General features: G+C 43.2%; 1 protein-coding gene and 1 long non-coding RNA gene across 7 annotated transcripts in view; one reads left to right on the top strand and one right to left on the bottom strand.

The window, feature by feature from the left end:
* Positions 1-2,830: 2,830 nt before the first annotated feature.
* Positions 2,831-17,168, bottom strand: part of GLIS1 (GLIS family zinc finger 1) — a 179,478-nt gene continuing 165,140 nt past the window's right edge. For all 6 annotated transcript variants that reach the window (XM_085586236.1, XM_085586238.1, XM_077785349.2 and 3 more), the window contains 3 exons: positions 12,097-12,281; positions 6,604-6,771; positions 2,831-3,489 (listed from right to left, as the gene is read on the bottom strand). In XM_085586236.1, coding sequence (XP_085442362.1) covers positions 3,353-3,489; positions 6,604-6,771; positions 12,097-12,281 — 490 coding nt within the window. In that variant the 3' untranslated portion in view covers positions 2,831-3,352. The remainder of the gene's footprint in view (positions 3,490-6,603; positions 6,772-12,096; positions 12,282-17,168) is intronic.
* LOC146766733 (uncharacterized) lies at positions 4,907-7,044 on the top strand. Its single transcript, XR_014957015.1, has 3 exons — positions 4,907-4,984; positions 5,072-5,183; positions 6,908-7,044. It is a non-coding gene; the product is annotated as an uncharacterized LOC146766733 (long non-coding RNA).

The following is a 17,168-nucleotide window of genomic DNA, read 5'->3' as shown; positions in this document are numbered from 1 at the left end:
AAGCACTGGGGTTTTTTTGCACTGCTTGCGTAACTCAGAGCTATTGCAGTATCAAACCGGTGCTCTTAATGTGCTTTGGAATTTGGCTTTTTGGACTTTTACCATTTAGAAAATGTATCCAGTTGAAAGGACAAGCTCAGAAACCGGGGAGCCTTTCCACCAGCAGCAGCTGTTCCTGCTGTTGGGTGTGCATGTAAGGAAAGAAAATGATCTGAGAATGTCCTGGGTGCCTGTACCCTTTCCCTGGGAGCACACCCGAGCCCTGAGCAGGCTGTGGCCATTCCTGCTGCACACGTGAGCCTTTGGCCTTGAACCTTCCTGTGCCCCGCTGCCACATCGGAATGAGGGCATTACCAGACTCTTGTCATTAAATGCCACACGTTGGACACGATGATCACAGAGATATTTCCCAGCCTGAAGGGTGCTGGGAATCTTGTGCACCTCTCATCAGCTCACCTGCAAAGGCTCCTCTGGAGCACGGCAGGACCATCACTCTGTAGCTTGTGAGGTGCTGCAGCAGGATGGGAACAGAACAAGCGTTTTGGTTTTCTACACAATGGAAAGCCTGAGCTTGATTTTATTAAAAGCTTTGAAGTCCTGCTAAATGTTTGGCTTCCAGCCCAGCTGGTGGAGAGTGCAGAGAAGTGCCTTTGCTGTCTCAGTGTCAACTTGAAATTAATTTTCTCTCTCCCAGCTTGATCAGCCATTGAAGGTCATCTTATTTCAGTTGTTCCTAAAGCGTCCTGCATATACAGAGTACAGGCACAGGGGTAAAAATGGGGTTTGCATTCACTGGGGAAATGATTTGTAGCTATTTTTCAAGTAGTGTTGTAATTTATTAGTTGAATTCTGTTGCTTAGATTGAAAAAGTATCTGACAGTGAAGCGGAACCAGCAGTTCCATTTTAATTCCACAGGGTAATAATTTTCTACTATTATATATAAAGCCTTACCCCAGTTATTATACATATTAGTTGTTGGGGTTTTTACAGCACCACAATGAGAAACTTGCCAAGCAATAAATTCCATTGAAAGGTTTCTTTGTGTCTTTAGGAAAAGCTAACATGAGATACTTCCCTACTTACATGTAATAAAAGGAAATAATAAGGTACACAGCACACGAGTCACCATTAACTGTGCTATTGTGTATTTTACTGGCTTTATTACGATAACTTTCCAAACCATACAGACTCAAACAAGTGCCTTTGCATTTCTCTGAATCTATCCTTTTACTTTACAGAAAACCTGATTCACACAGATTGTGGAATTAAATCATCACCCCAGCTGCTATGCTTTAAGTTTCCCAAACCTTTGTGAATCATTGTGTGGTTTTGAACAGCCTGGTTGTTGTGACATAAGAATTTTTGTAATTGATCAAATATGTTTAGAATTGGTTGGTTTATATTTTTAGAAAAAAAAAAAAAAAAACAAAACGTTGGTTTTAGAATAATTTATTTAATTTTTAGGAAATTGAATTAATCTTGTTTTTAAGTCATGGTTTCCTTTTTGTATTTCCAACTAATTGCAGCACAGGAATTATTTTGATTTTTGTCTCAGACATTACAGCTTTGTTAGGCTTTGGATATTTTTCTAAGTCTTCCTTCAGAAGCCCTAGTTCTTCCTGCTTGGCAGTTGTTAAGCTACCTGCCTCCTTGTTTAATGTTCTGGGAGAGAGTTCTGCCCACTTAACGTCTGAGACCAAAAAAACCCCAACTCTTGAGACATCAGAATAAACAAACAGGACAAAAAGCCAAATGTGGCTGTGATCAGAAGCAAAGCCACGTGTGTAGGCTTAGAGCACAATTTGGGGCCTTTCTGCATTTGGGTTCTAGGAGAGGAATGATGAGTCAGTGCTGCCAGGGCTGCTCAGCCACAATTAATGGGTTTGCAGCTGGCACTGGGTGTCCTTGAGAGGAGAGAGTTCAGGAACCCGTGCTAAAACAGGGGGGTCAGGTCATGTAACCCCAGAAACCTTGTTCTGTAGTGACTAAAACTTCCTGAATGTCTCAGTTTCATTCAAATTTCTGGAGGACAGAAAGCTAAATTGGATACAGAGGCCCCTTCAAATGCACTAACAAGGTGCACCCAGGCCCTGGAGAAACAAGTGCACTGTGCAGGCTCTGTGGATCAGCCCCAGTGAGGGGGCAATTCCTGTGTTTGCAGAGGCTGCAGGGGCTGAGGAGAGGCACAGGGGCACCAGGGATCCTGATGCTCCCACAGCAGCAATGCTGTGGGGTCCTGGGACTGGGACACAGGCATCCTGTGGGACCTGAGCTGTGTCCCACATTTCTGGGGAGGAAAGAGATGAAAAAAGGAAAGTACCATCCTCAGACTGGGTTCCACCCAGCTTGGGCTTTTCAGTGGTGCCCTGTGGCAGCCTGGGTAACTGTAGGTGAGCAAACATGGATTGATGCAGGGTCTGGACAACCCTTATTAAGCCCAGCTTGCAGTGGTTTGTAAATGTGAACTTTTTTTTCCAGTTACCTTTCCCTTACTGTTCTCACGGAGCGCCGTGGGACACTTCCAGGAGCTCAGCTCTGGCAGGCCTGCTGGGCACACACTGGCACCTGGCCCCGTGCAGGATGTGTCTCCCTCTCCCAGGAATCCTCACTATGCTGGGAGTGCAGCCCAGTGGGGCCAGGACCACAGGGACAGGGAACCAAACAACTCCAGGGGACTCTGTTCCACAGGAAGCCCCTTTTTCTTCACATACACGTGGGCTGTTTTCATGTCACAGTGACTGAGATGTCACTGCTTTGTTAAAATCCCTCTCAGGCATGTTTAAAATGCAGTATCAGGGAGCCAAATGGTGTTAAGAAATGACAACACACTTGTTTCCAGTTTTTAATGCTTTCTTGTAAAACTGAAAATACAAAACCAGCTGAGAAAATGTAGATCTTTATATACATGAGGTCTCTGATTAAAAAAAATCCTTTCAGTTAAAAAAAAAAAAAAAAGAAAAAAGGGAAGACCGAACCAACAAGTTAAATGAAAACTGATTAAAGGGAACAACATTCTCAAATTGAAGCATACTTTCCAAGAAGGAAAACATCTTCTTTACAAGTTTATTATATAACTTACATTTACATTTTACTGAGAGAACTTACAAAACAAGCTGCTTGAAATGCTCCTCATTCCCTTAAAGCATGAATTTCAAAGTGCCACAGCAAAGGAACAGGTTCCAATATTATCTTATACAGACTATTCATGTATAAAATGGTTTGGTAAATGTGAGGTGTGCATTTAAATGAGCACATATAGGGATACAGACTAAATAAAAGTACTTGAACAACACCTTTGTTATTACATACGCAGTTATAGGTATAATAAAGGAAATAAGGCCAGCATTGCTCTTAGGTATCTGTGTAGATGGAAGGAATGTGATTCAAGCAGTGATCAAAGGCACTGTTCTGGAAGAATCCATTTTCATCCGTTCCATTGGAGACCATGTCTTCAGATACACACTGGGCATCAGAGATCCCCTCATAGCCTGGAAGAGAGACAAGGACAAGGACACGAGTTAGTGCCATGGTGCACGAGAGGAGGGAAGCACAGGGGGGCCTGGGAACCCACAGCACAGCACAGCACAGCACAGCACAGCACAGCACAGCACAGCACAGCACAGCACAGCACAGCGTTAATGGAAGGACAATGGTGTTCAGCACCAAGGCCTTGCCAGGAGATGCACAGTTCTCTGTACGTGTTTGTGTCATCATGGCTGGTGCTCCCATTCGTTTCTGTGCAAAGCTGTGCACTTGCAAGTGAAGTTCTTGGCACTCAGTCATTATCTGAATAGGACATCAAAACAATGAGTGGGCCAAGATCCTACTAAGTGTGCACTAGAAGTGATGCAGTCCTCTTGGTCTGGTTCTTTTCTTTTAATGCACTTCAAAGAAATATTCCACATGTTCCCAGCTGCTCTTAAGACCCAGAAGAAATCTGGATCCTACATTTACTGGCTCTCCACATAGTGCAGGTCTGAGGAAGCATGGCTGGGGCAGGTCAGGCTCACATGACATATGGAAACAGCTGTGAACCTCAGCCCACCAAAGCCCACCAGGCCAAGCTGGTTGCTGCTTGCCCAGATACCAGAAAGCCACAGCAGTAGGGAAGAATTTCTTTGTCCTTCTTTCATAGTGCCAAACTTCCACAGCTATTACAAACCTCTTGAGCTGCACATCCCTGTGGAAAGGAGCAGGTGTGCCATTCTACCAGATGCTAGGCAGCTGGGGTGCCAGGGAGTCTTAAAAAAACATTTCTTGCCTACTCCAAAGGATATTAAAATTTCCTATTATGACCCACTGTAGCCTGCTTTTGCAACTAGCTAGTCAGGGCCTGTTCATTTTACTGCAGTCCTGTTCCTCCTTACTTCCCCTCTGCTGTGTTCACCCCCTCAGCATCATCCTTTATACATATTCTGGTTTCTTTTATACCACCTGATTTGGGTTGGGTCTTTAGAAAAGCATCTGTGTGAACTTCAGCACAATGTTCTAACCCTTAGACTGAGCACCCAGGGACCCCAGAGCCCACCCACCATAACTGGAATAAGCAGCAGCAGCTGAAGGAGTACATGGAACAAGATGCAGTTTAGCAAATGCTTGTGCCTGACACAGAACGTTGAGCCCTCACACAGAGTGGGGACTCCACTGGGGAGGGCTGATCCTCGTGCTTGAAGCACCAGACCTGGTTCCATCCTCTGCGCCATGGAGAGGTCCGTGGAGCCATTGGGAAATGACTTTTTCTGGGCCTTGGTAGAAAATGAGGCAGTTCCTTCTCTTCAGCCATCCCCTTGTCTTTTCCACCTGCCCCCACCTCTGCAGGCAGGTGTGCCTGGGTGGGGCTGAACCAAACTCTGCCCAGGCTCCACAGGGGCCTTGGGGCTAAATGGCACCACAGCAGCAGCCAGGGACAGATCCTGCATCCTACACAGCCAGTCCTGGCTGCAGGAAAACCTGTCCACTTCATTGGGGCTATTTTACTGTTAAGTATGTTTTTGTTATTTGAGATCAAATTCTCTACTTACTTACATTTCTGCATTTTCCTATGACTTATTAATTACTGTTGGTTTACAGATCAGATTCTGCTGTCTGCAGAAATCCGGCACACAGTGAATGTCCAGAGGTTCTGGAGGATGACCTCGGCGTGTTTATCTGTGTTGGGCCAAGAGGAGTGACCAGTATTTTGGTAAGTTTTGTGAGTGTTTATGTTATGTTAATTTCTATTTGATGAGCCTGTATACAGGGTCGATACAGAACCACAGATGGATAAAACCCAAGATAAGCATACACCCCAGAAATCATTATTAAATTCCAGATAGAGTAAACTATCCAAAGTCCTGAACAGAAAATAAAAATTTATTGACTGTTAATGTGATTCATGGAACAGCTGTTTGCCAGTCACATTGGGCATTCCTGCGAGATGAGATCTCATTTAATATTAATGGTGCTATAAAAGCCTGAAAAAAAATTAATGCATAGCCTTGATGAATCTTGCAAACCTGAATGGTTCTATTTTACACACTAAAAGATGAGATGAGATATATATATTTCATACATGTTTATATTTCAGCCTTTTAAGTATTTGCATGCCTCAATAACCACTCTAAAAACAAAAATACTAAACAGAAACATTTCATGATAGTTCAGGCCCAGACAGAAAAATCAACTGTTGTTGAAGTTGGTGTCTTGCCACAGTATTATTCTTTACTGCTACAATTTCTTTTGGAAAGTTTATTTAGTCTGTTCTTTAAATATTGCAGGCTGTCAATCTAAGCTTGAAATTTGATGTTAACATGAAAAACCCCTATGTTTTAGTAATATCAAACTTATGAGTAACACTAAAGAATTCAAAGTTGAAGTTGAAACTTCATCTTAAATGTTTCCCTTGTGTTGGTTACTGATGCATGCACTTCCCAGAATGGAACAGCAGACAAATGCGTGCACACTTGCTCTGAACAGAGTCTCCTTTAATACAAAACAAACAGGAAAGTCAACTCTAATTTTGTGGTCTGACTCAGGCCCCAATTCAAAAAGCACTTAAACATATGTTTTCAGTATCACTCTTAACCGAGGTGCCCTCCTGAGTGCAGACATGAAGAGAACTTTCTTGGAGATATGTAAGGAAAGATTGCAGCAAATGGTTGTGTTTTATGGCTCTGACAATACTCATGTTTTGTTTGATTTCAGCAATTCTGTCAATTATTAATTTTAAAGATAGAAAAAAGAGAATACTAAAATACTGAAGTACTATAGTAATGCAGCCATTATAACTTTGACCTGATTATAAAAGCCTTCCTGAGGACAACTGAAATGTGCAATAAACAGACCACACAAAAAATGTAGGCAGTGCCTTGTCAGCTCTCTTGAAGGTGGGTGTTGCCTATGGCATCCAGCAGAATGGAAGAGACTGTGTCTATCAGTCAAATACAGAGGATTAAAAAAAAAGCTATTTGCTTTCCTTCTGGGGTTTTTATAGATGAAAATTAATTTCAGGGATATTTTTTATACAAACATGGTTTAGTCATAACACTGAAAATAAAATTTGTTCTTTGCCCCTCCTGCTACAAATATCATATGGATAATTCCTTATAGGTGGAATAAATTACCTGTTGAAGGTAAAGGTGCATTGAGTATGTGATAGCCATTCTGCCTCAGAGGACTGAAGCAATGGGATTCCCCTGTGAGCACATCACTGCTGACAGACTGGTCCATTGTTCTGTAGCAATCTCCGTAGTGGAAACAGTTTTGTATGGAGTGAAAGCTGCCTTGGTAACCTGAAAGCAGATATTGCACACAATTCAATCCTTCTGCAATGGTACTACCTCCACTTCTGTCACAGCATTTCATTACTGTTGGGGGTTTAGTTCCTCAGTTTTAACTTTGGAAAAATTATTCTCCTGTTCTATAAAGTGCAGTTACAGAAGAGCTGCATCAGATTTGGTCCCACAAGGTGCTGTGGATGTGATCCCCACTGAAGCAAAAATCTCAAGGATGGGCTTCATTTCAATCAACAGATCAGCTGAACACAGTCAACAGCACCCTTGGATCCAAGGTAAGTAGTGAGCCCTCCACTGGATCAGGTCCAGGATGCTCAGCTCCAAAGGGAATATCTCTGTTTAAGGAATCACTGTTAATTTAAATACAATAATGCAGTATTTAAATGAATAGCACTGCTTTGTTTTCAGTTAAGTAAAGTCTTTTGCCATCCAGTGTATGCTGTGAACTGCTGGAGACAGCGCTGTTTATCCAAAACACCTTCACAGGTTCCTCAGACTTCTTTCCCAGACTGCTCTTGATTCAAATGAACCCCCTTTCACTGACACAGGGACCACAGTGTGCAGGTGTAATTGATCTAGAAGTGCTGACTCCAGATAGTTGTCAGGTGAAGACTGAGTTCAACCAGAGGCTCTTCTGCTTCTGGAAAGTGCTGAGATAGATCTGTATGGTCTCTGCTGGCCTGAGTCATTCTGCTTTTGGGGCATATTTGATTTTCATGCTCCACATACCCAACACTTCTTAGATCCTGGGGTTTTTTTTCCCCAAGTATTGTATTATCAGTACCCAGCAGTTTAGGTTTTGCCATCAGAAGTTGTGAATGAGTTGTAGACAAAAAAAGAAGACATGTAACAGTAAAAGACAAATTAATTGCTAAGGAAGAAATTTTGCCATTTTTAAGTTGTTCCAACATTCTAAGAAATTGTAATTTGTTCCCATAAGGATGATCTCAAAGTACGTCACAATATTTAAACTAACCATGGCCTGATTTAATTATTTTCTTTCCTCCTGTCTCAATAATCTCTTCCTTATTCTGGGTGCAATGCACACTAACTGCACATTCCTATCAGCTCCCCCTTTTCCTGCCTTCTCTGAAATGATTCTCCTTCCCTTAAATGCAACTGAAGTCAACCAAATTAATCTTAAGGTCTAGCAGAATGTGCTTCAGGATTTTCCTCTAACTGCCAGAAAAAATACGGAGCTGTTGTCTTTCTTTCCTCAATCTTACTGAGACTGAAACATTTGCTCAGGAACTCCTGCAGAAGCTCGGGGCAGTTCAGCGAATCCCACTCACAGCCACGTTTCCCTGTTTCCAGCTGACAGCTCAGCCCCACTCACAGCAGAGACCCGCCCTGCAGGGCTGCCTGTGCAGCTCTTCAGTCTGTTTGTTCAGAAATTAAATCCCTGAGCCTGTCCCCAGAGCACCTGGGGCTGTATGGGGTGAACGTGTCCCTTACAATTCCTGCAGTGTGCAAGCTCTCTCCTGTTCAGTAAGATCTCTCTATTTTTTCCCTCTATTTTTCCCCTCTACTACCAAAGTCTGACCAAGCAGACAATACCAGCCAAAGCTTGGGGTCTGGTCAAGTGAGGCAGTTCTTGAGTAGAAATGCAATCAACTCACTGAGTGGTGAAAGATTTGCTCTGAAGCTTCCCAGTTTAATATGTGCTTTGGCAAAATCTGCAAGGATTAGATGCTTAACTTCTTGAAGAACGTATGATCCACTACAAAATACCTAAAGTGTTGATGTCCATGATTAGTGAAGTCCTAATGGATGACTCTTAGATAAAGACTCTGTACCAAGGCTGCTCGTATTTGCTGCTATGGCAAAGGCAGCCCAAAAATTTGGAAAGCTGAGCATTAAATGATGCATGTCTTTCCTTGGAACAAACAGCTAGCCACCTCTGTTTTACTGCCTGGAGAGTCTGGCTCAAAGAACCAAGAAGCTCTTATGAGAGGTAGCACAGCCCTCTTTTGATGTGGTTTTAGGTACAGTGTGTTATTGATTGGTTCTGATACTTATCCTTTCTGTTTACAAAACACAAGATCCTTGCTGTAAGCCTTCTAAAAATACATCCTTTTGAGATGAGCAGTGAAAAAAAAGAGACACTTGGCTTCAAAGGAGGCACAACTGGTTGCAGAGAGCACTTAGATGCACTGCTAGAGAAAAAGAAAAATGAACCTTTTCTAGAATGTCTGCTACAGACATCACTTCTAGGGAAAGCATTACATGTATTTTCTCTCTCCCTGTAACTGCTGTCCTTCCCTTGTGCTCTCAGGCTTGCCTTTGTTACATCAATTAAAAATCTTCATTATCTACAGAGCTGGCACACTGGCTTAGAAAAGCAGAGAGCAGCCAAGCATGACAGAACTGGACTGAAACTAGCTGGATCCAGGGTTTTCCCAAGACCTGTGGGGAAAGGTTGTTTTCAAGTGTTTTAAGTTACACTGTCTGGAAATACCTGAAGCAGCGAACTGCCTCAGAATCAGTCTGGAAAAGAACTGCCATAAGCAATGAAATCTTCTTTTGGATTGCAGTGTTTATCCCTCAGCACCATTGTGAGGCAATCTGAGAGGCAGAGGGAAAAGTGTTCCTGGAACCACCCAGTGAAGAGGGGGCTGTAGGAAAATCCTGGTGCTACTGCACCTTCCCTGTTCTAACTTACCTGCAAGGTGGGATAAATGCAGGTATGCAACTAAAGAAAGTACATGGAGTGAGGAAGGGGAAGGGTGCAGCAGGAACACAAGTCAGGTAGAACAAAGTATCACACTAAAAATGGGATTTTTGACCCTTCAGGTTCGTTGCATTTAGTTGTAGTTCCTTTACATTTCTTTAAATGCTTCACTGAGAAAATATGGGGAATTAAAATATTATTAAAATCCCATTACCAAGCATTCAGTTAACAACCACATATGGCTGATTAAACTAATCAGGGAGCATTTTTTACAAGTTCTTAAAAAATACTCCCTTCAGGGGTTAAAATACAAAGCAAGCAAGAAGGCTGCTCCACTGCAGACATCCCTTCTCCTTCTAGAGTGAAAATCTGGAGTACCAACTTGGCAATAAGTGTTTCACCAATATTTTTTTTGCCACATGGATTTCAGGTTTTCCTTCAGTTTTGATTTAAATCAAGAATTTTCTAAGGTTATTTTCGAGTGAAGAATTTACTAAATGTCCTGTCAGTTTAAATGATCACTCTTAAATGTTTTATGTACAGTAGATGTAGAAATATAACAGTCCATAAAGGAATAAACTGAGTTCCAAACATAACATTTAGTTAAAATTTTGCTTTGAAATAATTTGTGGCAGAAAAGCTGCACTTAGCCACTTCACACAGCGCACTGGCTGCCTCTGCTTCTCTAAGGCACAGCCTAGAAAACTTCAAGCAGCTTTAAAATGAATGATGTAATGAGCAAATAATTGGAATATGGCTATTAAATGCCATCTTGTTATGTCATGTCATTTACATGTATTTCCAAATAAATCTCAGCTTTTCAAATTCCATAAAATTTCTGACAAGAAATCATGTCAGGTATAAATAACTACAGTATTCCATTGCCTGCCAAATTCTTTCAGCATGTAATGATTTCCATGTGATCTTACTACAGCTAGGTTAAAACATATAAATAATGTCAGCTTGTTCTTTCATTATCAATATTTCTGCTACCAGCCTGACGAAGCTGCCATCTCCTAAAACTCCCACATCCACAGTGTTTATGTGCTTCTGTACAGATGCCTGGTTCTACACTAGGTTTATGTGGTGTACTTTTTTTTGGCAAAAATTCAAAACCCCCAAATTATTACAGATTCCATTAGAAAAATGTGCTATTAATGAACTGAGAGGCAAAAAAAGAGAAAAAGTAGAGCAAGTATAGCTAAGTACAGGTTACAGATAATTGGTTTCAAAGGCTGCTAATCAAAACTGATTTTGGAATGACCATTTCCATAATTAATTTATAATAATACTTCAACATTTGGCCAAAGTGGAAAATTATTGCTTTTTCAAAACCACATGACATAACACTTAGAAAGCAACAATTCATTCAAAAGGAAATGTGGTTTTCTTAAGGAATAAAGTAAATTTATTTAAGTGGTTCAAAACTTGTTCTGTCTATGCATTTGTTTCTGCCGTAGTAATGAGCTGCTAAACTTTCCTCTTGTGGCTTGTAGTTATTTAGCTCATTATAGCAACATAATCATATATCATTATATGCTATCATAAATCTGCCACTTCTCCCTTACAGAGTTAATCTTTTTAAATTGAATAATCTGTTGAGCATCAGGTTGAGTTAGTTTTTCCTTCAGCACAAATCATTAAATATAATACACTTTAACTTTTCAGACTAAGCCTGTCCAACCAAAGAGCAAAAACACTGCTCAGAGAACGAGGGGCAGAAGGGAACTTCTGGGATACCCAACCTCATCCTAGCTGGGAGCTGCTCACGGGTTTGTGCTCAGGCTCTTGCAAGCAGACAGATGTCCTGCACACTTCTTTATTGGGAATATTTACCACATTTTAGCAGCTCACCATCTGGATTGCATAACAGATTTCTGAAATATGCAAGCTCCTGTTACTGGAAGAATCTGTGATAATAATATCTTTTGCTAATTTGTACCTCAAAAATTTCAGGAATATTAATTAGTTCCCACAGCAGAACTCCAGAATAGGTATGTAAGCTTGCAATTAAAAAGGCTGAGTAATTCAGAACAAAAAATGTTTTAAATTAAGCTGTGGGACAGCTGCTTACTGCTCCCATTCCTGTCCTTGAATCCCACAGGCACTCTACAGTTGTAGAGAGTGCATTTACATGTTACTATAGAACATAAAACAAGCTAAACTTCCAAATAATAAATGAAAAAATGTTTGCTTTCTTTGTCAAATTCCATGTCTTGTGCATCACTATGAGTGGACAGAGCAGGACACTGCCAAGGTGTGCCTCAGCCCATGTATTTTGGGACTGGGTGGCTCTTGCAGGGTCAGTCCAGGCTGGATGACCAGTCATGGGAGGTGCATGGCCAGCAGGCTTCTACTGAAGGACCTGAATAAATGCAATAAATCTGCTGTTGGGACAACATTCCCCATTATGATGACATATCACAGCATGGACCTGTCTTAAAATTTCCATCTGTATATACATCAGTCCAGTTTAAAAACTGGAGTTCCCACTGAAAAACTACAGTAAATATTAAATACAAAAATTAATATTTCATATTAATATTATGAATATTATGAAAAAGCAAGATAAATATGAAAAAACAAAATAAATTCTTTCTCTCCAACTAGAAATTAGAAAAGCTGCAAAAACAAAAAGAGGGAAGAGTTACCTTGAGATCCCTGCTGTACAGACTGGCTGGGAAATGGAGTGTACGGTGTATTTGGTATCCCAGAAAACTGCTGCCCGTTGGGTGACTGGCTGTGGGATGATGGAGAGCCGTGTTTCTGCAAGAGGGAAGGTGGAACTAAAGCTTTCAGGGGGCTGACAAGCGGAGAGATTATGTTGGGAGCAAGCCTAGAAAAAGAAAATACAGAAAAACTTCATGTATCACATCATAATATGGCAAGATGATATACGTGTATTAACTATTTCCATAATGGCCAAACTATAGAGAAGTCTGTTTTGCAGGTACAAATTAGATTGAAAAAAAGGACGACAATGTAGTGCTACTTTCAGATATTTGCTAGTAGGCAAGAGTTAGACAAGGAATTCTGTTCCTTTTCAATGACTTCCTGTACTTGCCGTAACAACAGGATCAAACTGACACCACTCCTCAGTGAGCAAGTTAAACATAGCTCCATCTGATTTAGAATTTTGTGAGCTGAGATACATGCCTAGAAACAGAAATGGAAAATGTAGCTGGAATGGGTAAATGCAAGTACATGGTTTAAGTGCCTTCATATCTTACTGGGGTACAACTGTAAGAGGGTCGAGCTGCAGCTGAGACAAAGAACAGCGTTAGTTTCACTCTGCAGATGAGCAAAGAGTGGATCTCCTGCAGCTGGGACAAGGGGCCTGTGCTCCACAGCCCAGTGGTGCCCTGTCAAACAGCACGGGGACTTCCCAATACCCTCTCTGCTGCTTCCAGAGCTTTTGCTAAACTCTTTGAGCAGCACCAGAACCTTCAGATGCTGCAAAATCCACCTCACTCTGCGAGAGCCAGCCTGTGAAGGCTTCCCAGCTACAGAACCCGAGGAAAAAAAATAAAACAACCTCTGCAGGTTGTAATAGATGTCACTGAGCTGGAAAAAAATACTGAGCACAACTGTTGGAGGCAGACAAAAATTAACTAAATAAAAACTCCAATCTCTCACTGGTGTCTTCCTCTACCCCTGCACAAGCTGTTCAAACACCATAAACCATCATTCCACATGACGGCTTCTTGGAGCAGTTGCGCTGACCTTGGGAGCAAGGCTGTGCTCCAATGAGGGCTAAGCACTACATGAGAGTGTGCAAGAGGTAAACAGAGGGGAACTGTGAATAAATGGTGACAACAGCTTAACCAAATTTAACATGAGAGGCACAGGAACACTGCCAAAAGCTGTCACAGTGATGCTCTAAATATTAGAAGGGTTTTAAATAAACCAGTCCAAGCCCATCCTATGCTCAGATAATTCCATCTCTCAAAACAAGGAAACAAGACCTATAATACAAACTAAGAAGACTGAATCTCCCCAGATTAAACCGAGGAATTAAACTAGCATTGTTAAATGAGTGAAGGCAAGGATATTTTCAAGTCAAACAGCAAGAACTGGAAAACATTTTTTTTTTTTTTGGTGAGAAAGATATCCCCTCCAGTAAGTGCTAGTCAGTAATATGTAAAATAAAGAGGAACCAATATGGAGAAAAATATCCTATTTGTTCTGGTTTGGAAAAGGTCCGGGGCTGCAGAGGTGCCAAAAAGGGACCGGGGATGGCGGGGCCTCTGTGCTCTGCCCAGCTCAGGGACCGAAGGCTGTCTGGAGCCCGCGCTGCTGAGGAGGCGATGCGGGGAAACTCCGAGTGCATTTGGGCGGCAGCAGCAGCCAAAGGCCAGGGGCAGCTCCCCTGGGGCCGCAGCTTCTCCGCAGCGGGCTCAGCGGGGCCCGGCCGGCCTCGGAGCCGCCGTGAGCCGCGGGCTCTGTCCGTCCGTGCAGAACCGCGCTCCCGCCGCGGCACGCAGCGCAGCCCGGCCGCGGCACGCAGCGCAGCCCGGCCGCGGCACGCAGCGCAGCCCGGCCGCGGCACGCAGCGCAGCCCGGCCGCGGCACGCAGCGCAGCCCGGCCGCGGCACGCAGCGCAGCCCGGCCGCGGCACGCAGCGCAGCCCGGCCGCGGCACGCAGCGCAGCCCGGCCGCGGCACGCAGCGCAGCCCGGCCGCCGCCCTCCGCCGGCACAGCGACAGCCGCATCGGGCTCCAGCGCCGGCCACGCTCTGCAGGCCTGGAAATGCTTCTATCTGAACGGAGATCTAAAAGATTGCAGTTGTTTTCGTTGGAAAGATAATAGCTAAAAGAGCTCATGATAGTGACATTTATATGGGTAATGACCACACACGCATTTAAAAGAGAAACAAAAGACGTACTAAAAACTCCAATGTCGGGATGAGCCAGAAACCGCTCTGAATAGGGGAGGGAAATGCTGCTGGGGAGCGAGTCCTCTGCAACTGCCTGTGTTGGGTTTCCTCTGCCTGCTCTTGGAATGTCTTGTCCTGACTACTGCTGGGAAACGCAGCACCCCATAGAGACCTGCCGGGCTGCTCCGAGTGCTTTGTTAGGATGGGCCATCGTGTTTCTAAATTCTATGCAATCACGCTGCTTTGTCGAACAAAAATGGTACACATAGGTATCCAGCTGTGGGAATACTGAAAATCCCAGTTTAACTACTCCCAGAGGCTACTTAAATCTCAACCATGGGAGAAGAATTTAAGTTTTTATTGTTATTTTTAAAGCAAGGCTTGTCCCCACTCACACTGTTGCATTCCTGTTTTTCCTGTGAGTGAGCTCAACAGGGTTTGTGCCTCGAAACCTTTGAGATGAGTGTTCAAGGGTGGAGAGGTCCCCTGCAAGGCCAGAGGGGTGCAGGCCCTGCTCCAGCTGGGAATGCTGAGCAGCGTGTGGAGCTGCCAGCTCGCTGCTCCCGCCGGGCACGGCTGCCCCGGTGCTGGAGCGCAGCAAACATTGCTGCCTGCGGGCAGCTGTATCCTAGGAGCAGGAACCTGAGCTGAAACCCTGACAGCTCCGGCTAACACTTGAGCATCGCTGCCTTCTCTGCATCAAAAGAGTTTCACAGAGCTGAGCAGTTTAACATAAAAATCTGCTATGTTCTGCTCGAGCTCTCCCAACAAGGAATTTAGCATGTTTCCTGGAAGTTAAAGCACAGTTTTCAGCTAGGAAAGAACTTTGTTCAGCAGAAAAATCTGGCTATGTTAGCACAAGTGGCCAACATGGAGATCTGTGTCCTTAAAATATTAATCATAATCCCTACAGCTCAAGCTGGTCCCTAAAATATTACCCTGTGTGTGTATGTGCATGTGTGAATATGCTCTGGCACGCCCAAAGGGAGATTTTCATCAGCCAAACTGTCCAGTCTCCAGTGCCGTGTTTGTAATTCTCTCCTGAGTATCTGCCTACTAATTAGGTTGCTGTGATACTCAGGTTGTTAAAAGAGAAGGAATCATTCCTGATACAAATTAAACAGATAATGCATCCGAGACTAAAAGGTGATACCTTCTGTGTGGAAGATGAAAACACTGACAGACTTACAGCAGGAACTCAGCTGGATACACTAAAATTCCCAGGCAGCAGCTCAGGCATGTGTGTTTCAATAACTAATAGGCTGCACATTTCCTGTTAATACTGTACTACAACCACAGTTTGCTTTGGTTTGGAAAGTAATAATAAATATATACCATATATTTTACCTTAATTGTAACTTGCATAATTCAGTAAATTTGCAGGTCCTTTGGGGCCTTTTAATATATATCTGTTCCTATATATAGCTATATATAAAGAGATATAAATACTCTCACAGGCATGAAAAAAATCCATATCCTTCCTTAATTCATTACATTTGAGGGCTCCTGGCTCTATGGAATATTTTGGGTGTGATGGGGGAGCCTCCTCTCCACCCTGTCCAAGACACAGGAGCAACGGGACACGCACCACAGAGAGAAGGAGCTTGGCTGGAAACAAAAGGAACATTTTGCTCACACAGCATGCCCTGGCCTATGCCATACACAGCCACAGGAGCCACAGAATCAAACAAAATACCTATTTTTTTACCAAGGGACTGAATAATTTAATGGCCAAAACCAACATTTCCATGCTAAGCGAGGGGTAATCACATCTTGTGCTTCAGGATGTAAAGTGATCGCCCATGGAGGCAGAGAGGAATTCTGCTCTCTTCACTAACCACACAGCTCAGGGTGACTGACCACGGACTGGGGGCCTTTTCCAGTTCCCCCTGAAGCACCACTGGAGGATGGTGCTGGAGATGGAGTTCCTGTCTGAGGGAGCCAGGATTTCAGGTGGGATTGCAGGGCCAACGCGTCCTCTGAGGAGGCATCAGCAGGCAGTCCAGGGAAAGGACTACTCAGAAAAATCTTACATGATGCACACACACGGCCAAAAGAAAACTTTTGGAATAACTGAGCCTGCCTCAGTAACCACCTCAGTGGTCAGTGGCACTGTGCACATTTCTGCACCAGCACTGCCTGAAAATGCCCAGCTCCACAGCCCTTCCCACAGGAACTCCTGCAGTCAGGTGGGATTCTACCCACAAAGAATCATGAAACCAAGTGGCAGTCAAGGACAACAAAGCAGTTCCTCAGCTCTACTGGAAAGCATTTGTCACTCACATCAATGGGAATACTGAGAAATCTTGGTCCTATCAGAAGTACTTTTTAAAATGGAAAATTAAATGTCAAAACATAGATAAGATTGATCCCTTGTCTCACTTTCTAAGTGCACACCCTAGGGATCTCAAACAGAAATCCCACTAAAACCTTTTATGAACTTTCTTGTGATCATACTTCAACAATAAATTTTGGATGGTGAAAGTTTATATTAAATTGTAAGTAAGGCCTGTGAGAGGGAACTACCTGTGCATGCCATGAACTAGCAGTGACCTACAGAAAACACATCTAAAGGCATCAAGTACCAGGACTTTGCTTTAGAATTATTGATCCTGTCTTGCACTCAGCCTCCCCAAGCAGGCAGGGGTGTTTAAGGATCTCTGTCTTCTCCCAGTGCACACCAAATGTCCTGTTCCAATATCAGTGCAACATAAAGAACAAAAAAAATAAATACAGATGGACATGGATTGTTCTGATATTTCCATCACAATGTCTGGATAGGTGTTTTCTATATAACCACAGTGCTTAGTCTGAGGAAGAAATAGATTACCCCTCTGCTTTAATCTT

Source organism: Lonchura striata, chromosome 8 (genome assembly GCF_050655825.1).
Source record: "Lonchura striata isolate lonStrDom1 chromosome 8, ASM5065582v1, whole genome shotgun sequence".
NCBI classification, from domain to species: domain Eukaryota; kingdom Metazoa; phylum Chordata; class Aves; order Passeriformes; family Estrildidae; genus Lonchura; species Lonchura striata.
This window is presented reverse-complemented; position numbering and strand designations above follow the sequence as displayed.